General features: G+C 42.8%; 1 protein-coding gene across 9 annotated transcripts in view; it reads right to left on the reverse strand.

The window, feature by feature from the left end:
• The window catches only part of poc1b (POC1 centriolar protein B), a 101,018-nt gene that overhangs the window by 2,860 nt on the left and 72,007 nt on the right, over positions 1-26,151 (reverse strand). For 2 of the 9 annotated variants that reach the window (XM_086009480.1, XM_086009477.1), the window contains 3 exons: positions 17,392-17,601; positions 7,160-7,214; positions 4,514-5,288 (listed from right to left, as the gene is read on the reverse strand). The exons of 1 other annotated variant lie outside the window; for it this stretch is intronic. In XM_086009480.1, the coding sequence (XP_085865606.1) occupies positions 5,224-5,288; positions 7,160-7,214; positions 17,392-17,601 (330 nt within the window). In that variant the 3' untranslated portion in view covers positions 4,514-5,223. Of the gene's footprint in view, positions 1-4,513; positions 5,289-7,159; positions 7,215-17,391; positions 17,602-26,151 lie in introns of those variants that run through there. 6 more of the 9 variants (XR_015081449.1, XM_086009482.1, XM_086009479.1 and 3 more) reach the window with 6 other exon arrangements.

Genomic DNA, 26,151 nt, shown 5'->3' on the forward strand with positions numbered 1-26,151 from the left:
TTTTCTGTAGATCTATTTGCTGGTCAGTAACATTTTTATTTTACAATAAAATGGTCTTTGGCTTCTGGATTGGCACATAAGAATAATGCATGTGCTACCTTCTGGCGTCAGCTTGGTTCAATCTGTAGCATTCACCCATCGGAGTCAGAACTCTGTGGGTTCAGAACCCACTACAGACACAAGCGCGTAATCTGGGTTGACAGTGCAGTGCACTGTTTGAGGTGTTGGCTGTCAGATGACGTGTTAAACTGATTGTTAAGGATCCAGTGGCACTATGTGATGATCAGGGAAGTCTCCTGTTAACATTCCTCCCTGAATTAAAAACAAACTCACTGGTCTTTTATCTCATTTACTGTTTGTGGGACCTTACTGAGCACAAATTGCTTAAATATCAGCGACTGCACTTCAGAGAAGTAATTTGTTAGTTGTGAAGTGCTTTGGGATGTCCTGAGGATGTGATAAGATGTTGTATGTAAATGCGCAAGGGGTGTAAATGTGTTTATAAAGGACACGTTTGCAAATTCACTACAAATAGACCAAACTAAACTTTCTTCAGAGGAGTGTGATTACTTATTGTGATAAGGCACATGTGTGTGCTTGTGACTAAATGTTGCAAAGTCCACACCTTAGGCCAGGATGTGATTTGAACTAAAGTTAAGGTTGTGTACGGGTATTTCTATTTCCACTATGTTTCGAAATCTCAGACTTCTGTGCCTCCCACCACCACCGCCCCCCCAGAAGTCTGCAATTTCCTGCCCATTCACTTTATCGGTGTAAAATCACAGGCTGCCGAGAACATTTCGTTGTACTGCACTTGTGCACTAACAATAATAAAGTTGATTATGATTATGATCGTCCCTCATGTTCCGACATGCAGAAATGGGATCAGAGGACTGGAAAGTTCATGCCCTCCCCACACGCAAGCATCAAACTACAGTGCACACATTACAGGAGCTTAGCTTTTGGGGGACTTGCAAACAAACATATCTGACATCAAGCTGGCGAGTGTATTGATCAGGTTCAGTAAACAGGAAAGCTTTAGTCATGGATTGCAATGCTTAATCTAAAACTAGGAACTGCAAAATAATAATGAGGGTTTCTTGTCATACGGTTTATTAAATAGCAAGTCCTCCTGTTGACTCAGTGTAAATAATATTTGCTTTTGTGGCAATTTATCAACTGAAATGTGTCAAAGTGCTTCACAGGATGAATTCCTTTTGAAGCACAGCGACTGTTGTGGTTTTTGCAGTTAACAACCGGAACACATTAAGAACAGCTGTGACAAAGGGTCCATGCCCAAAATGTTAACTCATCTGCTCTTTCCCCGAATACTGCCAGACACTGTTCCCTTCAATTTTTTTGGGGGGTGCGTGGCCCCTTTAAGGTACTCCGCAGCCCATTCAAAATACCGGGGGTGTTTTTCCCCCATTGAAAAGCCGGTGAGCCGGCTGTGCCAGAGTGGCGCGCGGCCACGCAGATTAAAGGGAACATTGCTGCCAGACCCATTAATTGTTTTGAGCAATTGTATGAATTTTGTTTCAGATTTCCAGCATCTGCAGTTTTTTTTGCTTGCTGTTTATACTATAAACACAGTGTGTCAAGAGTTACTGCTTGGTCAATTGGGTAATACGGATAGCCATACCACCACCAAACGCATCTTCCTCTCCCCTTTCAACATTTCGAAGGCCCCTCCGCAACACCCTGGTCCACTCTTCCATCACCCTCAATGCCCGCTCCCCTTCCCGTGCAAGAGCAGATGCAGCAACACCTTTCACCTCCTCCCTTCCCATTGTCCAGGGCCCCAAACACTCCTTCAAGCGATTTAACTTGTACTTCTTTCAATTTAGTATACTGTAATCGCTGCTCCTGATGCGATCTCCTCTACATTCGGGAGACCAACGCAGACGGGGTGATCGCTTTGCTGAACACCTCCATTCAGTCCGCAAGCGTGACCCTGATCTTCTGGTCGCTTGCTATTATAATTCTCTGCCCCACTCCCACTTCTCTGTCCTTGGCCTCCTACACTGTTCAATGGAAGCTCGAGGGACAGCACCTCATCTTTCGATTAGGCACTTTACAGCCTTCCGGACTCTCAGAGTTCAACAATTTCAGATCATACCCACTGCTCCCATTTCTTTGGACAGAAGGTGCTGCTGTTGCCATTTACACCTCCTCTAGACCCATCTGTTTCTTTACTTGTCCCATTACCATACCCTTTTGCCTTGTACCATCATCCCTTTTTGTCATCTCCTGCCTTTCACCCCATCACAGACCTTCCCTTTTGTTCTTTCCACCCCACCCCCTCTTCTCTGCTTGCTTAAAAACCTGTTACATCTCCAACTTGTCCCAGTTCTGATGAAGGGTCATCGACCTGAAACGTTAACTGTTTCTCTCTCCGCAGATGCTGCCTGACGCGCTGAGTAATTCCAGCATTTTTCGTTTTTACTTCAGATTTCCAGCATCCGCAGTATTTTGCCTTTGTAATACCGATAGCTGTTCTGGCTAAAAATGCTACTCCTTAAATTAATTATGACCCAAGTTCTGACATTCCAGGGAAAATATTAAGGTTCATAATTACTCCTGTATGCTGGTTGCACCAAAACTGTAAATGTGTTTATAAAGAACACGCTTACAACTTCACGACAAAGTAAACCTTCCTCAGAGGAGTGTCAGCTGATGTCACCAATTCCTATAATCTAAAAAAAAAAAAATTTTTTAAAAGCAAAGAGGAACACTTCCATTTATATAGCGCCTTGACGACCCCAGGACGACCCAAAGCGCTTTACAGCCAATAAAGTACTTTTGAAGTGTAGTCACCATTGTAATGTGGGAAACGTGGCAGACAATTTGCACACAGCAAGCTGCCACAAACACCAATGGGCAAATAATGTTTTTTAATGATGGTTGAGGGATAAATATTGGCCAGGACACCGGGGATAACTCCCCTGCTCCTCTTCAAAATAGTGCCATGGGATCTTTTAAGTCCACCTGAGAGAGCAGACAGGGCCTCGGTTTAACGTCTCATCCGAAAGACGGCACCTCTGACAGTGCAGCACTCCCTCAGCACTGCACTGGGAGTGTCAGCCTAGATTTATGTGCTCAAGTCCTTGAGTGGGACGTGAATCCACAACCTTCTGACTCTGAGGCGAGAGTGCTACCCACTGCGCCACTGGCTGGCAAAGTCTTATTGACTGTCGAATCATTCCAGTCGAGTCAGGTCCTGGTTATGTGGGTATTGTATCCAATTCTGGGCACCACACTTTAGGAAGGATGTCAAGGCCTTAGTGAGGGTGCAGAGGAGATTTACTAGAATGGGATGAGGGACTTCAATTACATGAAGAGACTGGAGAAGCTGGGATTGTTCTCCTTGGAGCAGAGAAGGTTAAGGGGAGATTTAATGGAGGTTTTGATGGAGTCAATGGGGAGAAACCGTTTCCAGTGGCAGGAACGTCAGCAACCCGAGGACACAAATTTAAGGTAGTTGCCAAATGAACCAGAGGGGAGATGAGAAACTTTTTTACTTAGCAAGTTATGATCTAGAATGCACTGCCTGAAAGGGTTGTTGAAGCAGATTCTATAGTAACTTTCAAAAGGGAATTGGATAAATACTTGAAAAGGAAAAATTTGTAGGGCCATGGGGTGAAAAAGCAGGTGAATGGGAACTAATTGGATAGCTCTACCAAAGAGCCAGCACAGGCACGATGGGCCGAATGGCAGCCTCTAGTGCTGTATCATTCTATGATAAACAATCTCCTGGGGTATGGGAAGCCAGTGAAACCTGGCTAGGGTGGAGATGTTAGGAGTGCAAGACTTTAAGAAAGAACTTGCATTTATATAACACCTTTCACAACTTCAGGATGTCCCAAAGCACTTTACAACCAATTAATTAAGTACTTTTGAAGTGTAGTCACTTGTAACTCGCCAAGGCTTCTTCGACAGCACCTCCCAAACACTAGAAGAACAACGGCAGCAGGCACATGGAAACATCACCACCTGCAAGTTCCCCTCCAAGTCACACACCATCTGGACTTGGAAATATATCACCGATCCGTCATTGTCACTGGCAAAATCCTGGAACTCTCCCTTCCAGCACTGTGGGAATATCTTCACCTCACGGACTGCAGCGGCTCACCATCAACACCTGATGGGCAATAAATGCTGGCCTTGCCAGTGATGCCCACATCCAATGAATGAATAAAAAAAAAATGCAGGAAATACAACAGGGATAAATACTAGCCAGGACACTGGGGTGAACTCCCTTGCTCTTCTTCGAAATAGTGTCATGGGATGTTTTACACCCACCTGAGAGGCCCTCAGTTTAACACCTCATCCGAAAGTCAGACAGTGCGGCACTCCCTCAGTACTGCATTGGAATGTCAGCCTAGATTTTGTGCTCAAGTCCCTGGTCAACCTTCTGACCCAGAGGTGAGAGTGCTGCCCACTGAGCCACAGCTGATTAGCATGGATCAGTTAGCAATTGGAGGCTCACAATAATTCAAATACAAGTGGAAAATATTTTTCTTTAAAAATTCTGCTTCCACATAAATTTATTTCATGATAGAGAAAAATGTTATTATAAAAGTTGCATTAAAGAAAGGGTGGTGGGGTAAGGAAATACTTTATGGCAGTAAATACAAAATCAGAATACAGTACATACAATTTCAAAGTGAGGGTTTTTCAAGTAGTTGCGGAGAATCACATGAAAAATAATTCACATTCAGTCTCACTTTAGCTTTCACCTTGATTACATGCCTGAGTATACACAGGTTTGTACACGTCATATGATGCAATGTATAGTCTTGTATAATCCATATGAAGGAATGAATCCGTATTTCGGAAAGGAGAATGTCACGATAGGGAAGCACTCAGATGTTCAATTTATTCCACATATTCTGTGAAATAGTCAAATGTAAAGAAATATTATATACAAAAAGAAAATCGAGCAGGGTGGTCATGCACACACAAAGCTCTCAGGTAAGGTTTGGTAGCAGCTGTTTTACAGCTTCAGTGCCCGAACTCAGTCACATCCGAGTGCAATCTGCAACCCACAAGACAGGAAAAGCTGACTGTTAGCCCTTACTTTTTTTACTTTCAAGAGGATGCCATCTTTAACATCCAATATCGTAGGACAACCAAAGCTTAAATGTAGAGGCTCAAAATCCAAAAATCTCGGATTCTTTTCTCGTTAACTAGGATGTCCTCACTTGCCGCCCAGTCTGCTGATTATCCAGACACTCCTGGAGTTTGTCTTCGGTCAGTGTTAAACGCTGTTCTAAGATTGACACTGTCTGGAAACAAAGCGTAATAATTAATTGCTTGCACACATTAATGAGGTAATACATTAATATGCATGCAAGTAGTAATTATACACCTATATGTAAGAACATAAGAACCTAAGAAATAGGAGGAGTTGTAGTCCATTTGGCCCTTTGAGCCTGCTCCGCCATTCAATAAGATCATGGCTAATCTTCTACCTCATCTCCACTTTCCTGCACTATCCACACATCCCTTGATTCCCTTAATATTCAAAAATCTATCGATCTCTGTCTTGAATATACTCAATGACTGAGCCTCCACAGCCCTCTGGGGTAGAGAATTCCAAAGATTCACCACCCTCTGAGTGAAGAAATTTCTCCTCATCTCAGTCCTAAATGGCCGACCCCTTATTCTGAGACTGTGACCCCTGGTTCTAGACTCCCCAGCCAGGGGAAACATTCTCCCTGCATCTACCCTGTCAAGCCCTGTAAGAATTTTGTATGTTTCAATGAGATCATCTCTCATTCTTCTAAACTCTAGAGAATATAGGCCTAGTCTACTCAATCTCTCCTCACAGGGCAATCTCCCCTCCCCCCCATCCCAGGAACCAGTCTGGTGAATCTTCGCTGCACTGCCTCTATGGCAAGTATATCCTTCCTTAGGTAAGGAGACCAAAACTGTGCACAATACTCCAGGTGTGGTCTCACCAGGACCTTATATAATTGTAGTAAGACGTCTTTACTCTTATACTCAAATCCATGTAGGGACAGGATGGAGCGGTGGTTAACACAAGGACATTATTCTAATAAGCAATCATTTGGGGTGCTTTTTAACATCTAACCCTAACAGGAATTTATTAAGAACTCCTCAAATGTTTGCACCATGGGGAAAACAAAATCACCCATTAGAATTTTCCCCTATTGGATTGTCACCAGCCCTGATGTTTAGCAAAATTTTGCATTTAACCAAATGCTGGTCCCATTATTGGAAGAAGCTGCCTGCAGGGACCAGAGTTTAAATTTAAACCAGACTGATGTAATGAATGTTGCTGGCTGTAAGGAACTTACTAGATTATAGAAACTACTTGGAAGGAACAGAGGTATAAAAATTATATATTAGAATGAATGCTTAAAAAGGCTACAAATATTTCAACTTGATGGATAGATCAGTGGGTGGCAGGACAATTCTAGGTTTGACTTCTCCAATGCCCTCTTGGCTAGCCTCCCATTCTATCAACCCCTTCAGAAACTCCAACTTGTTAGAACTCAACCACCATATCCTGTCGTAAATCCCACTCACTTATCACCCCCATCCTCGTTGACCTACACTGGTTTCCTGTACAGGTATTACGTTTAAAATACTCATCTTCATTACCATGCCCCATCCTACCTCTGCAATCTCCTCCACCTTACAGCTCTTCTGCATCCTTCAGTCTTATGACTCTGGCCTTCTTGCATCCTCCCCCCCAACGCCTCAACCCACCACTGGTAGTAGAGCCTTCAGTCACTTTGGCCCTACTCTCTGAAGTCCCTCCTTAAACCTGTCTACTTCTGCTTCTCTCTCTACTTTTAAAAACCTTCTCAAAACCCATCTTTTCTACCAAGCTTTTGATCATTCTTTTTAATCTCACTTCCCTCTCCGCCCTTCCCCCCCCCCCCACCCCCACAACCACAGCTCAGTATCAGTTCTCTATTTATTTATTTTTTGTCTTTGCTTCCCCTGGGTAAAGTGCTGCGGAATATTCTCTATGTAAATACAAGTTGCCGTTATTGACACTAGTTTTTTTCCACAAAGGTTTCTCATCACACCTATGTGGTCTAATGAGGCATTTAATGAAAGTCAGGAATCTTATGAGGGAGGAAGGTAAAACTGGAGTCCAATAAACAACCCATACTGCTCATACCTTCTAACACACAGGTTGGCAGAGTTGTCAAATGCGTGAGAAAATCTTGAGTTTGCTGAGGGAATGATGCACAAAAAATGTGAAAGTGGGGATGGGTAATGGCTTAAAGAGCGTCAAAAAATAATCTACATACAAATGGGGACATAGGAATGGAAGAAAATATTAACTATATTATTGCAATGATGTAAACTATACTTCATTTAACCTCATCAAAAATAATGCAAAATCATCCAGTAATTTCACTGACATTATAAACAATCAAGAAACAATATTGTCACCAACAACCTAATCAATGAAGTACTCACCTGAGGTTTGAGCGCAGACATTTGGGTCATGGTTTTGCTGATTTCAGCAGACTATATAGGGATAAGTACAAACCAGTGATTACCTTAAGAAGCCACGTATCCCTTGTGATCCTTCCCGATACACAAGCAAGTAGTCCCTGGGAATATACTTAGCTAGTATAAAGGTACGTTCTTAGGGAATGGGTCTATCCTTAAAGGATTGTTGTTTAAAAGGATAAGAAAAGCTAACCAGCACTGGGATTTCTTCAGCAACATTTCCTGGGTGCACTGTGACGTCGGAGTGGAGGAATTCCGTTACTAGAGTTTTCCGTTACTAGGCTGATATCTACCTTCTTGGAGGAATCAAGTGCAATCTGCCATTGGTCTACATAGAATTCAGCCCCAGTAGTACCCTGGTTTTGGTGAACTTTTAGCATTAAGAATTCTCTGTGCAACTGCCAGCTCTGCATTACCCAAAGTTGGTAAGTTGACTGAAGTCATGTCTTAGATACCAATCAGTGCTGAAATTTGGAGCAATACCTGACTAGGCATGCTGGATTTCTTAGGCTTAATCTGTTGGTCTATCTTGTACTGAATAATGTGGAAAACACAGTGCAGCTATTCCTCATCAGTACGATTCAAGAACACAAAAGGAAAATTTGGCAAGTCGCAGTATCATGTTTGGATGACGAGCATTTTTAGCAGCGACTGTGAACATCAGCAATTGAGAATAGACTATTGCTTTGCACAGTATCTAAAATCTTTGGCAGATGCTGGTGCAGACATGATAGTCCAATTACAGACTCACCTAGTTTGTCTTTGAGGCAGACAATGGTTTTAATGGGTCAGTGCCAAAGGACATTTCATAGAATCATAAACATATACAGCAAAGGAGGCGGCCATTCGGCCCATCTTGCCTGTGCCGGCTCTTTGATAGAGCTATACAATTCGTCTCACGCCCCTGTTCTTTCCCCAGAGCCCTGTAATTTTCTCCCTTCAAGTATTTATCCAATTTCCTTTTGAATGTTCCTATTGAATCTGCTTCCACCGCCCTTTCAGGCAGCGCATTCCAGATCACAACAATTCGCTGTGTAAAAAAAATGTTTCCTCCTGTCGCCTCTGGTTCTTTTGCCAATTACCTTAAATCTGTGTCCTCTGGTTATCGACCCTTCTGCCAATGGGAACAGTTTCTCTTTATTTACTCTGTCAAAACCGTTCATGATTTTGAACACCTATCAAATCTACTTTTGACCTTCCCTGCTCAAGGAGAACCCTAGCTTCTCCAGTCTCTCCACAGAACTGAAGTCTTTCATCTGTGGTACCATTCTAGTAAATCTCTTCTGCACACGCTCCAAGGTCTTTACATCCTTCCTAAAGTGTGGTGTTCAGAATTGAACACAATACTCCATATTTCCTGTGGCCATAGCCCCTTGTGTGCTAATACTATTTCTTTCTGCCTTGTTTTATTTGTACTCTATTTGGTTGCTGTTGTTACCATATGACCATTTATCTTTCTTGTATGTTTGTATATTTTAAAGGAAGTTTGTCGCTCTGTGCAATGTCGATACTATAGGCTCCCGAGAAACACGAGAAAGGGACACAGATTGGCAGGTATACATTTCAAAATATTTCATATTCTGAACCAACCAACTCCTGTAGAGAGGCTGGAGACTGTCCCACACTTTGGTGATAGAAATCTAAAGGCGCAAAGAATCTCTGGTTGGAGGAAAATCAAATTGGTGCAATGGTACAACACAACACAAGAGTAGGAAGCCGCACACTGCAACTTTACAATGACATTTTCAGATGTGCACCCTCAGAATGTGGTTAGCTATACTCCTAGTGTTTGGAGGTGCGTAATGAAGAATCTCTCTCTTCCCCGCTGCAATCATTATTGTACCTTAGACTCGTTGCCAATTTTCCACTGATCTGGAAACCAGCTACTAAGTTCTCCAGACTGTCCTCTGTAATGAGTTTGCAGTATATTTTGAAAAGATTACGTGACACAACTCATTGTTAGGCTTACTCTTTTGATCATTGCCTATTTTATTAAGAGTTAGGATTATATCTAAAGTAGCACTGTTGTAACTAATGCTATAGTAATGGTCTACTACATGCAGTCAACAACAATCTATTTCAGCCCTGAAATTACCACTTTCAACAATTCTGATTCTAAATGTACACTAAGTGTTGCAACGCTGTTTTATAGTTACTGTAGTTGCTGAACAAGAATAGCTTTCAGCAAACTGAAAATTTTGCTCTCCAATTGAAAAAATAAGATTTGAATTCAGGGTCACTGGCATTAGAAACTAAAGTACATCTGAAAACTATTTTTCAATAGGTTAAGAATTCTAGACTCTGAGGAAAAGCTGACTGATTATTTCTTACTCTTAGTCAGATCAATAAATTAATAGCCTAAGTTAATTTGTAAGTGTCAATTTGGTCATGGAGATAGAGATAGAGAATATGATGAAGTAGAAAAAGCACATGTATGACAGATGTCAGGTTGCAAATACATCTGAGAATCAGGCTCTATATAGAAAGGTTAGAGGACAAGTGAAAAAGAAAATACGTGGGGCAGAGAGGATATGAGAATAGAATGGCAGCCAACATAAAAGGTAATCCAAAAGTCTCTACAGGCATATAAATAGTAAAAGGGTAGTAAGAGGGGGGGTGGGGCCGATTAGGGACCAAAAAGGAGAACTATGCATGGAGGCAGAGGGTATGGCTGAGGTACTAAACAAGTACTTTGCATCTGTCTTCACCAAGGAAGAGGTCGCTGCCATAGACATAGTAGAGGAGGTAGTGGAGACACTTGATAGGATAAAAATTGATAGAGGAGGTATATTAGAAAGACTGGCTGTACTTAAAGTAGATAAATCACCAGGAGCGGATGGGATGCATCCTAGGATGCTGAAGGAATTGAGGGCAGAAATCGCGGAGGTACTGGCCATAATAATCCAATCCGCCTTAGATACAGGGGTGGTGCCAGAGGACTGGAGAATTACAAATGTTACGCCATTGTTCAAAAAAGGGTGTAAAGATAAACCCAGCAACTACAGGCCAGTCAGTTTAACCTCGGTAGTGGGGAAGCTTTTAGAAACAGTAATCAGGAACAAAATTAACAGTCACTTGGACAAGTAGGATTAATTAAGGAAAGCCAGCACGGTTTTGTTAAAGGCCAATCGTGTTTAACTAACTTGATTGAGTTTTTTGATGAGGTAACAGGGAGGGTTGATGAGGGCAATGCGGTTGATGTGGTGTACATGGATTTCCAAAAGGTGTTCAACAAAGTGCCACATAATAGGCTTGCCAGCAAAGTTGAAGCCCATGGAATAAAAGGGACAGTGGCAGCATGGATACGGAATTGGCTAAGTGACAGGAAACAGAGAGTCGCGGTGAACGGTTGTTTTTCAGACTGGAGGAAGGTATACAGTGGTGTTCCCCAGGGGTCGGTTCTAGGACCACTGCTTTTCTTGATATATATTAATGACTTGGACGTGGGTGTACAGGGCACAATTTCAAAATTTGCAGATGACAAAACCTGGAAGTATAGTGAACAGTGAGGAGGAGAGTGATAGACTTCAGGAAGACATAGACAGGCTGGTGAATAGGCGGACACATGGCAGATGAAATTTAACGCAGAAAAGTGTGAAGTGATACATTTTGGTAGAAAGAATGAGGAGATAGGACATATAAACTAAAGGGCACAATCCTGAAGAGGGCACATGAACAGAGAGACCTGGGGGTATGTGTGCACAAATCACTGAAGGTGGCAGGGCAGGTTGAGAAAGCGGTTAAAAAGGCTTACGGGATCCTGGGCTTCATGAATAGAGGTATAGAGTACAAAAGTGTGGAAATTCTGATGAATCTGTATAAAACACTGGTTCGGCCCCAACTGGAGCACTGTGTCCAATTCTGGGCACCACACTTTAGGAAGGATGTGAAGGCCTTAGAGAGGGTGCAGAAAAGATTTACGTGAATGATTCCAGGACTTCAGTTACGCCGATAGACTGGAGAAGCTGGTGTTGTTCTCCTTGGAGCAGAGAAGGTTGAGAGGAGGTTTGATAGAGGTGCTCAAAATCATGAGGGGTCTGGACAGAGTAGAGGGAAACTGTTCCCATAGGCAGAAGGGTCGAGACCAGAGGAGACAGATTTAAGGTGATTGGCAAAAGAACCAAAGGCGACGGAAGAAAAAACTTTTTTACGTAGCGAGTGGTTAAGATCTGGAATGCACGGCCTGAAAGGGTGGTGTGGAGGCAGATTCAATCACAGCTTTCAAAAGGGAGTTGGATAAGTATCTGAAGGAAAGAAATTTGCAGGGCTACGGGGAAAGGGCGGGGGAATGGGACTAGCTGAAGTGCTCTTGCAGAGAGCCGGCATGGGCTTGACGGGCCAAATGGCCTTCTTCCGAGCTGTAATCATTCTATTCCATGATAATATCCTAACTTTTGGTTTAAGTCAGACGTTAAACAGGACACGTTTAAGGTGTTAGCCTTGGCTCAGTAGTAGCACTCCCGCCTCGGAGTCAGAGGTCATGGGTTCAAGGCCCACTCCAGACGCTGTAGCACATAATTTATCTGACATTTCAGCGGAGTACCGAGAGAGTTCTGCACTGTCGGAGGTGCCGTCTTTCAGATGAGACGTTAAACCAAGAAGCTTACAAGACATACAAGATCCCGTGGCACTATTTGAAGAGGAGCAGGGGAGTTTCCCCATGTCCTGGCCAACATTTATCCCTTAACCAACACCACCAAAACAGATTATTTATTCATTTATCTCACTGCTGTTTGTGGGCCTTGATGTGTGTAAATTGGCACGTTTCCCTATATTACAACAGCGACTTTACTTAAAAAGTACTTCATTGGCTATGAAGCGTTTTGGGAAGTTCTGAGTCTGCGAAAGGTGCTATATGAATGCACGTTCTTTTCTGTTATTGCAGTCTTCTGAGGACTTAAGACAGAAATTAGTTCTGGACTTCTTTTGTCATGTTACGAGTAAGATCAGCAATGGCATAGAGGGTTTCATCAATATGTCATGTGGGATGACTCACGTAAGTCAATACTCACAGGTTTATGGGAAACAAATGGAAAATCCTAAAGTAAAAGAACACACGAGGTTTAAAGCGTAATTTCTGCTTACTCGCTGACAGCAATGAATATTTAAGGAATATTTATCTTCTGGAAGCAGAGTACATACGGGTAAATAAATGGCTCCTCTGTGCTTAATTATGAAAGCATTTACTCAATGTTAGTGGGAAGAATTTTTTCATGGGTATAATATCTTGGGATTTTTATGAAATGTGGCACAATCTAAAACATTTTAGTTATATGATCTTCATGACGTTCACATTAAAACTAAACTAAATGTTCCCTTTTTGGAATGTAAAAAAAAATAAAATCACTGTGTAAGGTCAGCATAAAAGTATGCTTTGTTTTGGTCTGTGAATAGCTTGACTATCCATCTGATTTATTTTCCTTAACTGTCTTAAGTGGCTAGATTTCCTCTTGTCTATTACTTAGCAAATCTTGGGTGGATTCCAGCCACAAAGAAGTCACAGATGAAAAAATCATTTGGCCCGTCAAAGCTCATCCCTCCAATACCTAACTCAACGTTAATGACACAGTGAACAAACCCAACCTTTCACATAATTTTACAGCACAGGTCGCCATTTGGCCCATCGTGCCTGTGCTGGCTTTCAAAGAGCCACACACTTAATACCATTCCAGGCCCTTTCCCCATATCCTTTCTCCTTTTCAAATTTTAAAAAGCTATTCTGAATTCTGGTTTCACTATTGTTTCTGCTAGGGAATTCCTTCTCCTAATAACCCTTTGAGTAAACACATTCTCCTAACCTCTCCCTATGTTCTTTTGGTCATATACCCACTAGTTACTGATTCACCAAGTAACGAAAATAGTTTTTCCTATTTACCGCATTAAAACCACTCATAATTTTGAACAATAACATTTGCTGCAGGATAGATACTGGCCAGGACACTGGGAGAACTCCCCTGCCTTTCTTCAAATAGGAGCAAGGGTTTTTACAGACGGGGTCTCGGTTTAACGGCCCAGTAATTCCTCTCCCAACGCGTGCGTACGGACAGGGTACTCACGTGTGTGCCCGGAGGAATTGCCAGTTTTCAGCATGCACAGCGCATGCGGGGAAAACCGGCATTTCCTCTCCTCTGACCCAAGGGGTTAAGAGGCTGAACGCGTGTGCGGTATCGGGCAGCGCGTGCGACTTGGATTTCCTCTATTTTTAGAGAGTTGCGCATGTGTAAAGGCCTTCGGTTTTTACGCATTGAAAAACCACACGTAAGTACTTAGTTTTACAGGTAAGTGGTCTATTAATACAATTTATTAAAAAAATTTCCACAGGTTTATTATTTTTAAAGAATTTACAGTAAGGTAAGTTTAGTTTTAGCCCCGATTTTTTATATAATAATTTTTTTCAAATTTTAAAATTATTGTTTAAAATAGTTTTTTACAGTTATTTATGGTTCATTTAAGTAGTGCAATGTTTTTTTAAAAATTTTCTTTCAAGTTTAAGTAGTGTTTTGGGGCCAGGAGTTTTCATGAGTTTGACAGCTCTCACTATCAAACTCATGAATGAACTTTTGCAACCTCCCATTGGTTGCCCTGTGCTCACGTGATCCCAGCCGGCTCATTGCACTAAGTACGCCGCTGGGTCACGCTCGCACAGTGCGGCAGGACCTCAAGCGGGCCAGAGAGAGGAAATGCAATGCGGGCCAGGATTGAAATGTCAGTGCGCCGGTTAAGTGCACATCGGGGGCTTGCACGCGCGGCAAGCTCCCGATCCTAATTTCAGGGCCAACGTCTCATCCAAAAGACAGCAGCTCTGACAGTGCAGCATTTCCTCAGTACTGTACTTAAGTGTCAGCCTAGATTATGTGATCAATTAAATGATGCGATTAAATTAAAAACTAAAACAGCATTCCTTGTGCTGCATCTTTCCCCCTACTATATAAAACACTGGCAGCTGATGATCATATGGCTACAAGATGGATAAGTTCTTTGTATTTATCCTTAATTCACTCCTCTGAAATAAATTCAATTAGCACTGGTAATGCGGTCGACGTTATTTTGCTTTTACAGGGTTGTAGCTACCACTGAAGTAACAGCCTTGCCAATTATCAGCTCTTTAGATGCAAAAAGAAACTCCCAGAGGTAACTTCCTCACCAATTATCAACTCTTTCAATGTGACTAGGAATCACCCACCTCATTCCCTAGCCAGCCCTCAGTGGTTCCTCTCCACTTTGCCGCGCTGTCATCAGTGCAGGATTCACTACTCCTTCCTCTCTTGCAAAGTCATGAACAAATCTTGTGCATGCATATTTTCCCCAATTGTTGCTGAATCCGTTCTGTGGTATAAAGCTGCTTTTATTTTGTGCCGAGTAGACCGCTACTGCCAGCTTTACATGCATGGGTCTTGCGGAGCCAGTGACAAACTCAACGTAAAGTTGCTGGATTCCCATTTTCTTCCCTCAGAGTCCTCAGAGTGGCTGCCTGAACAAATCTGTCAAGTTTATTCTGGGGTTGCTGAAGGCTGTGCAAGACCTGTTGCCAAGATCCAGCAGCACCAAGATTCCACCAAGTGCAATATAAAAACAGCTAAAATGGGATAGATTTGGCAATAAGGGAATCTGCACGTTCATTGGATGTGGTTCATTAATAGAAAAGGGGTATCACAGTCATTCGAATGAAAAAGTTGAATTTAGCAGACTCAAGTAGTGGAAGTAGAAAACTGACATTTAATTTAATTCATCCAACACTGTAGCTTTCCGAGGAGTGTGGCATACATCTTGCTCTACACAAGCTGGCTGCCATACTTGCCACAATCCAGAAGTTGAGTTCGAATCCCAACGTGGCAAGTTGCGAAAGAGAGTTCAATAAATTGGTAAATTGTGGGCTGGCACCGGTGAATGACCGGTAAAAATCCATCTGGTTCATTAATGCTGTTCAGGGAAGCGAACCTACATGTGACTCCAAAGCCACACTATGTGCTTGACTCTTATGCTCTCAGGACAGGCATGATGAAAGAGAGGGAACCATTGACGATATCAGCTATAGTGGGGGCCAGCCTACTTCTGGTTCCCCGCTTCACCGTTGATGGCCACTCCTGCAACCACCTTGCCCACATCCTCTGAATTCCCTTTCTCAGCATCTTCACTTCGCTACCTCCCTTCCAGGCTAGCTTCAAAATCCTCCATAAGATCCTGTGCTTTTGCCCTACATTATTTCTTTCTCCTCCCATGACTCCGTATCCATTCAGTATCCTCTGTATTGCAAAGTGCTTTGAGCTGTCTCTTTGTATGTAGTAAATGTAATAGAAATCCAATGAAGCTCAACGTAAGCTGGAGGAACAGCACCTCATCTTTCGATTAGGCACTTTACAGCCTTCCGGACTCATCGAGTTCAACAATTTCAGATCATAACCTCTGCTCCCATTTTTTTGGACATGAACTGTTAGTAAAGATTTTGCTATTCCCATTTACACCTCCTCTAGACCCATCTTTTGTTTCTTTACTTGTCCCATTACCATCTCCTTTTGCCTTGCATCATCATCATCCCTTTTTGTCATTTAATCTCTCCTGCCTTCCAGCCTATCACAGACCTTCCCTTTTGTTCTTTCTCTGCCTCCGTATTTGCTGAAAACCTGTTACATCTCTAATTTTTTCCAGTTCTGATGAAAAGTCAGTGACTTGAAACGTTAACTTTTTTTTCTCTCCACAGATGCTGCCTGACCTGCTGAGTATTTCCAGCGTTTTGTTTTTATTTCAGATTCCCAGCATCCGCAGTATTTTGCTTCTGTAGAAATTTAAGTTGTTTCTTTGAGATGTGTTAAAGTGTTACATAAATGCAATTCAGTCAGTCAGTCTTCCTTTCCCCTCTCTGCCAAGGCAACCTTCCAAGTTTAATTTTGCTCAAAATTAATTAACCTTAATGTTTACGACTTGATATTGCACTAACTAGCTGCTTGGTAGTGGAGGTGTGGGCTGAAATGGATTGAATAGCATATATGGTGTCATATGACCTGTCTGTATTGCAGAACTGCTTCAGAAAGCAACTCTAATATTACCCAAGAGTCCCAGTAGTGTGGAAATCACCCTGTTTATATTGCAGGCCAGATTCCAAAGCAACAGAACAGCAACTGCAAGTGTTTTAAAGCTATGATTTACAACACCGTTTTGCACTGCCAAGCTGCTGTAACGTAGGAAATGCCAGATAATCTGTTTAGCTGATGTTGATTGAGGGATAAATATTGGCCAGGACACCAGGGATAACTCCCCCTGCTCTTCTTCAAAATAGTGCCGTGGGATCTTTTACGTCCACCTGAGGGGGCAGCCTTGGTTTAACGTCTCATCCAAAAGACGGCACCTCCGACAGTGCAGCACTCCCTCAGTACTGCACTGGAGTGTCAGCCTAGATTTTTGTGCTCAAGTCTCTGGAGTGGGACTTGAACCCACAAGATTCTGACTCAGGTCAGAGTGCTACCCACTGGGCCACGGCTGACAATAGAACATCTTTCGGTTGCACGTGTTCTTACGATTTCAGAATTTTGGTTGTATAGGGGGGGGGGTGGTGGGGTTAACAGTGCAAGACAAGGGTTTTCTGGGGAGGGGGACAAGTGCTGCAGTATTGGCCTTACTTCATTACAACTTCATTTTTAACTCTGCACAAAATTAGGTGCTGTAGTCTTGATTGGTAAAAGTCTGCAAAAGTAGAATGGTGCAGCCAGTATGCAGGTCTTTTGAGTGCATCAAAATCAAATTATCTGTTCCCCCCCCCCCCCCCCACCCACTGAAAAGAGAAACTCAAGAAAAATGCATTGTAAGGCTCCCAAAATAAAAAATGTAAAAAAGGTACAAATTTATTAGTAAAATGAATAGTTGGAAGTTCGATCTTTCACCTGTACATGTACTCACCTGGGTTAAAACATCCAGTTGTTCGACAATGTGCCCTAACGTGCTGGCAAGTTCTGGTGGGATACCCGTGTGGTCCTCCAGCAGGCAAGTTACAGGTTCACTATTAGCTGGGTCCATTCCATGGGAGCTCACCGGGAACGAAGAAGGAGCAAGGGAACTGCTCACCTGGTCTGTTAGAAGTGAGGCACAGTTTGGTTCCGCTGCTCTCGACTGCAATCAATTGACAGAAGGTTTTGGGGGGGAATGGGAGGGGAAATACAAGAAAAATGTCATTCCTGCATTCCAATGTAATGTGCATAAAGACATTAGCTTCATTCATCCTCCTGTAGGATGCCCAGCTTCAAACCACATCAAACAGTTCTCACTAGTGAGAGAAGTCTGGCAAAGAAAGATACGGAGCAACAAAGCTTACAGTGTACACAGAGAATTTAGCAGCTCCTGACCAATACCATGTACATCTGCAACACATCTGTTCTCACGAGCTGTATCTCAGTGAACAGATTTAATAACAGATCTGGTCATGATGTAAAAATTATCTGAAATATAGTAAAAATCACGTGCCAAGAATGTAATTTATGCTATTTAGAAACAATTTTAATGTTGATACTCAGTCAGCAGATACCTGGCTGATACCTGGGATGGCAGGAATGACGTATGAGGAGAGATTGTGTCCATTGGGCTTATACTCACTGGAGTTTAGAAGATTGAGAGGGGATCTCATCGAAACCTATAAAATTCTGTCAGGTCTGGACAGACTAGATGCAGGAAGGATGTTCCCGATGGTCGGGGAGTCCAGAACCAGGGGTCATAGTCTAAGGATAAGGGGTAAGCCATTTAGGACTGAAATGAGGAGGAATCTCTTCACCCAGAGAGTGGTGAACCTGTGGAATTCTCTGCCACAGAGGGCAGCGGAGGCTAGTTCATTAAATATATTCAAGGAGGAGTTGGATATATTTCTTGAGGCTAAAGGGATCAAGGGATATGGGGAAAAGGCAGGGACAGGGTACTGAATTTGGATGATCAGCCATGATCACATTGAATGGCGGAGCAGGCTCGAAGGGCCTACTCCTGCTCCTATCTTCTATGTTTCTATGTTACCTGTCCACCCTTTTTAAAGCATTGGATTAATACTAATTTCTTTCATACATTAATTCCTCATTAAAATTGAATATTTTATGGAGTGCACTGATCTCAACAGAAACAAGCAAGCTGTTCAAATTTAGTTCAAAGAAGGACAGTCCTTGTAACAACATTCTCGTTCCTTATTCCCTCCTGTCCTTCGTACCACTGTAAGGCACACACGGGAGACTAAGCGGAGTAATGGATCAATCTACATTCCACCGTTCCCTGGTGCTGCAGACCGGGAAACAAGCAGGCCAGCAACAAGTCAGGCCCCATATTGGTTTTTTAGCTCAAAATGCCTGTGGAATAAATTCTATGTTGCAGAGTGCGTGCAGTTTATTCCACATTAAAAACTGAAATTAGCAGAAATATTATCAGGTGTTAAAAAAATACAAGATGTGAACTAATGTCTCACAGAAATGTCCTCGTAAAGATGTTCTTAAATCATGCGAGGTTTAAAACAACCTTAAATAATGAGCATTAACCACCATCCCCCTGGTCAATTAATACAATGTAGACATGTTCCTTCGACACTAAAAGCTAAGGCACATAAACTAAGCAAAGCAGTCATAGCTGGTAGACTTTGTGGGGTTACTTCTGAGTCAGAAAAGAAAAGAAAAACAAGACACAAAGCATGCTTGATGCATCACTGCAGGAAGCTATTACCACAGTATTACCAGCCGGATGTCATGCAGGAAATTAAACTGGTAGCTTCTGTAAATATGATATCACAGTGATCTGTCAGTAATTGATTAATATTGTTTCCTGTCAGGCATAAATGATGATTCTCACTGTGCAGTAGTGACACAGTAGCTTGGGTTTCTGAAGCAATAATTAAGCACCATCCATTCTTCACAGTTCAGCACCCAGGCAATGAACTCAGATAGCACAGAGTCATGGACATTTTATTCAGGAAAATACTCTTGGGAGAGAAAACGTCACAATTTTAATATTAAAACCAGTCAGTTCTAAAGCAGCTGCATTTAAAAGTGATGCTAATTGATATACTGCCACTGTCAGATGCTTCAATTCTTTAACATTTGGAGAAAGTCCAAAAAAAACAAACAAATTAGGTCTGCAGGAAACTAAGTGACATTGTTTCCATGTTGAGGGACATGACTAACTTAAAATATAAAGTGTCTCAGTTTTATACAATGTCACTGGATCCTTCATACCATTGGGTTTCCAATTCAGGGCAATTCCAAGGGGTCCCTGACTTACTAGCATAATAGTTCTGTTGTTGTATATCTTGTTCTTCTCTTCCATGACACAACCCATTTCTTCAACTTCTTTACATCCAGCAGATCTGTGACAAAGTCCCTTTTTACCTGGACAGGTTGTTATAGCCTGACTTATAACTCCTTACCAGGAGAACTGGCTAGGTGCAATGGGCGGGTCTCCACTCCACTGCCATCAGGCACAAGTGCTCAGAGGCCGAGGCTGCGGGAGGGGGCACTCAACTCATATTGGACGCGTGTACCCTGCTGGATGTCAGCCTAGTATTCAGAGACTGAAACTCTCTTCTTCGCTCCCCGGGAGTGTCTGGCGTGGGGGTCAACCCCATAAACTACTGAATCAGGAGGTGGGAATGTTTAAAAAAAAAATTTGTTCATGGGATGTGGGCGTTGCTGGCAAGGCCAACATTTATAGCCCTCCGCTAATTGTCCTCGAGGTTGTGGTGGTGAGCCACCTTCTTGAGCCGCTGCAGTCCGTGTGGTGAAGGTGCTCCCACAGTGCTGTCAGGGAGGGAGTTCCAGGATTTTGACCCAGGATTGCTGCCACTGAACCAAGGCTCATGCCATTGCTGTATGTACCAATAAGAACACATTCAGAAATAATAGCAGTTTTCCCTTGGTTAGCTGGCAAAATCTGTCAGCAGTTTGGAGAGGTGTGCCTGGGAGTGTGTCAATAGTCGTATAGGGTGGGGGCCGGGGGTTTCCTCACACACAAAAATGAAAATCACTGCTGTACACAAAAAGAGAGAGGGTGGGGATGAAGAGCTAGACAGAATCTTCCTCCCTCCACCCCAAAAGGAAATCTAGAACTTTGAGAAATTTCTCAATGAAGAAATGGCTAAAAATGCTGTTTTTGTCTGAAACATGTTCCAAGAGAGTACCAATAATACAAAGCACTGCATGACCTCCTACTTTTATCAAACTCACTTGTTTACCACCTTTGGATTGTAGAAGTTGCGTAGAATATTTTTACAAAACCCGCGACCTCTTCCACCTAGAAGGACAAGGTCAGCAGGTGCATGGGAACACCACCACCTCCAAGTTCCCCTTCAAGTCACACACCATCCTGACTTGGAAATATATCGACTGTTCCTTCGCTGGGTCAAAATCCTGGAACTCCCTCCCTAACAGCACTGTGGGAGCACCTTCACCACACGGGACTGCAGCGGTTCGAGAGGTGGCTCACCACCACCTTCTCAAGGGCAATTAGGAATGGGCAATAAATGCTGGCCTTGCCAGCGACGCCCACATCCCAGGAACTAATAAATAAAAGCATGAAGAAGAATTATTTTACAATAAATTCAGAAAAGAATCCCAAGTAAATGTCAAAGTCCTGCTTCATGATCATATTTTAAAAGGACTATGTAAACAAAAGAAAATATTGCCCCACAGGAAGCAGACACCATTGTAGTTTTTGTTATAGTCCAAGTTCAAAGTACTTAAAGAAAGCGACACACTCAATACATATACAAAAATGGCAAGATAAAGGCACTGCTTTCAGTGACAAATGAAGGACGTCAAAGGTGATCGATAGATTTTTGGACACTAAGGGAATCAGGGGATTGGGCAGGAAAGTGGAGATGAGGTCAAAGATCAGCCATGATCTTACTGAATGGCAGAGCAGGCTCGAGGGGCCGAATGGCCTACTCCTGCTCCTATTTCTTATATTCTTATGTGGGAAGTACCCCAACAGGAAATAGTCTAACAGAAACTGGCACCAAAAATAACTGCATGGGAAAGATAGTGTGCTTACATACTCATAAATTGCAGAAATTCTTATCAAGCCAACAGGAGACAAAAATAACAAGGGGAAGTATACGTTATGACTGGAACATTTGAGAAATGCACAGAAATATTGCAACTGCCCCTAAAAATGTTAGCATGCAGCTTTTCTATAGTTAGCTGCACCCATGAATTATTTAATTTCTTTCAAGTTAATGGGTTTAAAAAAAAAATTCTTTTCATTAATTCATTACCATTCCTATGCGGTTAGGAAACAGATTATGAATTCTCACTTGATTTGATTTTCCTCCCTATGTATCACTAAATTTAATTCTTTTGCTTCTGTGAAAATAAATACACACAGTAAGTTTGAAGTCTAATGTACTACACTATCATTCGTATGAATGGCAAAATTATTTGTAGCATCTTAAATCTTGTGCTGATATCGAGCACCTATTTCAAAATGGGAGTCCTGGTGCATTTGTCCATTGAGTGGATGAGATTAAACGGGTTTCGAAAGTCTGGATTTTGTATATTACTGCAGTGGACAAGCTATTTCTGAAGTGATATAGCTGCACTTCCATATATTGTTATTAAAAGTCTTCAAAGATGCTTTTGGATCCATCAGTAAAGAAAAGACAGACTTGCATTTCTCCAGTGCCTTTCACAACCACTGGACTCAAAGCACTTTACAGTCAATTAAGCACTTTCTGATGTGGAGTCACTGTTGTAATGTGGGAAACGCGGTAGCCAATTTGCGCACAGCAAGCTCCCACAAACAGCAATGTGATAATGACCAGATAATCTGTTTTTGTTATGTTGGTTGAGGGAATAAATATTGGTCAGGACACTGGCGATAACTCCCCTGCTCTTCTTCGAAATAGTGCCGTGGGACCTTTTACGTCCACCTGAGAGAGCAGACCGGGCCTCGGTTTAACGTCTCATCCGAAAGACGACACCTCCAACAGTGCAACACTCCCTCAGAGTGTCAGCCTAGCTTTATGTGCTCAAGTCCCTGGAGTGGGACTTGAACCCACAACCTTCTGACTCAGAGGCGAGGGTGCTACCCACTGAGCCACAGCTAGATGGAAGTGATAGCAATCGATTACATCTTGACCTTTTCGAAGCAATATTTTTGGACTTAGTTTAACCTCTCCTTGCCCACTCTCAACCCAATATAGTTAAATGTATTTTTGATAAATAAAAATCAATGTTACCACAGGATACAGAATTCAATTTTTGAAATGATCACTGCCACAATGGATTTTTAAAACTGGTACAAAACTATTCTCCTCTCAAAAAAGTTTTACTTCTAAGCAAGCGCTACTAGGTTGTCATGTGATGTTTTAGAAGTGGAGTAGCTGAACTTGAAACACCAATCTTATTTGATATTTTTCTAACTGTTGCAAAAGTGACCCAATGCCGATGCAGATCCAATGCTACATTAGTAATTGCTTTTTGTACACCGCACGTATTTTTACAGGAGCTTCATTACGCTATGCGCAGTCACTCCAACAAAATGGTGGTTTCAACATCCGAGGAGAAATTGAATTTAATTTACAGATTCATATTGGATCATGAAATGTGGTGAGTTGCAAGTGTAATTTTGTACTGCAGTGTAGTAGTGAAATAAGAAGCAGCTTTGTGCCAATGCATATAGAATTTGAAAACTAACAAAGCAACAATACACAAAATCCAGGCTTTCTAACCAGGTTTACTCTCATCCACTTAACGGACAAACTCACCAGGACTCCCATTTTGAAATAGATGCCCGACTTCAGCACAAGATTTAAGATGCAACAAATAATTTTACCATTCATACGAATGCTAGTGTAGTACGTTAGACCGCAAAGCTGTTGTTCCATGACATGTAACACAGCAGTACAGTTTCACTGAAAATAATACACCTTTCACCAGGGTATTCATTATTCAGTGACTATTAGATTTATGACCAGCAGTATCAAGAACTGTCTCACTAAGGAAAACCCAGGAATGTACTTTTACCTTTATAAATCTAATGGCACTGAAAAAAAAAATCGGTAGCAGGTTGGCAACTGATGTGCCGGACAACTGTTGGGTACTAACTTTAGTAGCCTCTGCAAAACTCTTTAAAACCACTTCTCATGGAAATGGCATTTAGATTAGTAAATCATCTTTTATGTCAGCAGGAAGCTCATTACAGCCTGGCAGGCCAAGTGACAAAAACACTATCCTGTCAGCACCACACAGATATCATTTCCTGTGTGGAAATTCAGCAGCCACATACATACCTTGGGGTGCATTTCTCCCTGAAGGAAGTTACTTTTAAACAGGAAGCGAGGAAGGAACAGTTGCTACAGACTATGTGGCTGATGGCTTGTTGAGCATTTTTTGAATGCCTCCATATCAACTATGTGAAACAGCGACACTGACTGTGTATCTGCACATGGAACAAGTTGCTATTATAGATACTAACGAGGGCTATTTGTGATTTCAGAGGCGAGGTCAGGGGTGACCAGTAACACAGGAAGTGAAGGATCAGAAATAATTCCTGGAACTTGATCTGTTTCTGGTTTTTCCACACAGCAAAAAAAAAACACCAAGCTTCAGCGCTGGACCTATAGACATTTCAACTAGGTATTATAAAAAATGATTGAGAGGGACCATTGCACAAAGATGCATAAAAAACAAAAAAACTGCAAATGCTGGAAATCTGAAACAAATGCTGGAAACGCTCAGCAGGTCAGCCAGTCAGGCAAGTTAAGGTTTCAGGTCTAGACCCTTCGTCACAACTGGAAGAAATTACAGCGGAACGGTATTTAGAAAAGAACAGAACAAAGGGAGAGGGAAAAAACACACACACATGAGGAAATAGAATGACTTGTAAAGTGTTTAAAACAGGTGATGAATAGAGGGCTGAAGTAAGTCATATTAACATGAAACAAGAGGCAGAGAGAAAAATTAAAGGCATTTATGAGAGAGAATGTGCGAATAGCTGCTGCAGTGAGGTGGTGGTGGTGGTGAGGCAAGCAGGTGGAAATGGGAACAGGGAAAAGTGGCAAAGTAGAACAGGATCTCGGACCCGGAGGAGAAACAAGCAGGTCTGCATCAAGGGTGCCGAACACCCCAACAACACTGTCTTCCCACCCCCAAGTGCCAAGACCCCTCGAAAACACTAATACACCAACAACACTGCAAGCATCTCCTGAAGAAAAAGTGGAAGCTACAGTTAAGGTCTGAAGTTATTAAAGTCAATACCATTACCATCGCCGAATCCCCCACCATCAACATCCTGGGGGGGGTCACCATTGACCAGAAACTTAACTGGACCAGCCACATAAATACTGTGGCAACAAGAGGTCAGGGGCTGGTTATTCTGCGGCGAGTGTCGCACCTCCTAACTCCTCAAAGCCTTTCCCACCATCTACAAGACACAAGTCAGGAGTGTGATGGAATACTCTCCACTTGCCTGGATAAGTGCAACTCCAACAACACTCAAGAAGCTCGACACCATCCAGGACAAAGCAGCCCGTTTGATTGGCACCCCATCCAGCACCTTAAACATTCACTCCCTCCACCACCGGTGCACCGTGGCTGCAGTGTGTACCATCTATAAGATGCACTGCAGCAACTCGCCGAGGCTTCTTCGGCAGCACCTCCGAAACCCGCGACCTCTTCCACCTAGAAGGACAAGGGCAGCAGGCGCATGGGAACACCACCACCTCCAAGTTCCCCTCCAAGTCACACACACCACCCTGACTTAGAAGTATATCACCGTTCCTTCATTGTCGCTGGGTCAAAATCCTGGAACTCCCTACCTAACAGCACTGTGGGAAAACCTTCACACGAACTGCAATGGTTCAAGAAGGTGGCTCGCCACCACCTTCTCAAGGGCAATTAGGGATGGGCAATAAATGCTGGCCTTGCCAGCGACGCCCACATCCCATAAACAAATTAAAAAAAATTAAGACCAGAGAGCAGCAAAGTACCCAAAAGAAAGATAAGCTGCTGTTCTTCGAGCTTGCGTCAAGCTTCATTGGAACAGTGTACAAGTTTAAAGATGGAGAGGTCAGAGTGGAAGAGGGATGGAGAACTGAAGTGTCAAGGTGACAGGGAGCTTGGGGGATGTTCAGCAAAGCGGTCATCTAATCTGCCTTTGGTCTCCCCAACATAGAGGAGACCGCACCATGAGCAGCAGGTGTAGTACATTAGGTTGGAAAAGGTACACATAGATCGCTGTCGTGCACGGAAGGAGTGTTTGGGACTCTGGAGGTGGTGAGTGGGCATGCACTTGCACGCGAAGATGTAAGGAAAACAAGTGATGGGGTGGTGGAAGAGTGAACCGGGGGTCATGTAGTGAACAGTCCCTTTGGAAAGCGGAGGGAGGAGATGATAATTTTGGAGGTGGTGGAAATGGCGGAAGATGATCTAATGACTGTGAAGCCAGGTGTGGTGGAAGGTGAGGACAAGGGAAACCCGATCACTGTTTGGGGAGGGGAAAAGGGTGAGCACGGAAGTACAGGAAATGAGGCATACCTAATTGAGGGCCCTGTCTACCATGGTGGAGGGAAATCCCCAGTTGAGGAAAAAGATGGATATTTTAGAAGCCATGGTGTTGAAGGTGGCATCATCAGAGCCAATGCAATAGAGATAAAGAAACTGGAAGAAAGGAATGGAGTCTTTACAGGAAGTTGGGTGGGAC

The sequence above is a fragment of the Somniosus microcephalus genome, chromosome 16, assembly GCF_052327205.1.
Source record: "Somniosus microcephalus isolate GS21.2 chromosome 16, FLI_Smic_1.0, whole genome shotgun sequence".
Taxonomy (NCBI): Eukaryota; Metazoa; Chordata; class Chondrichthyes; order Squaliformes; family Somniosidae; genus Somniosus; species Somniosus microcephalus.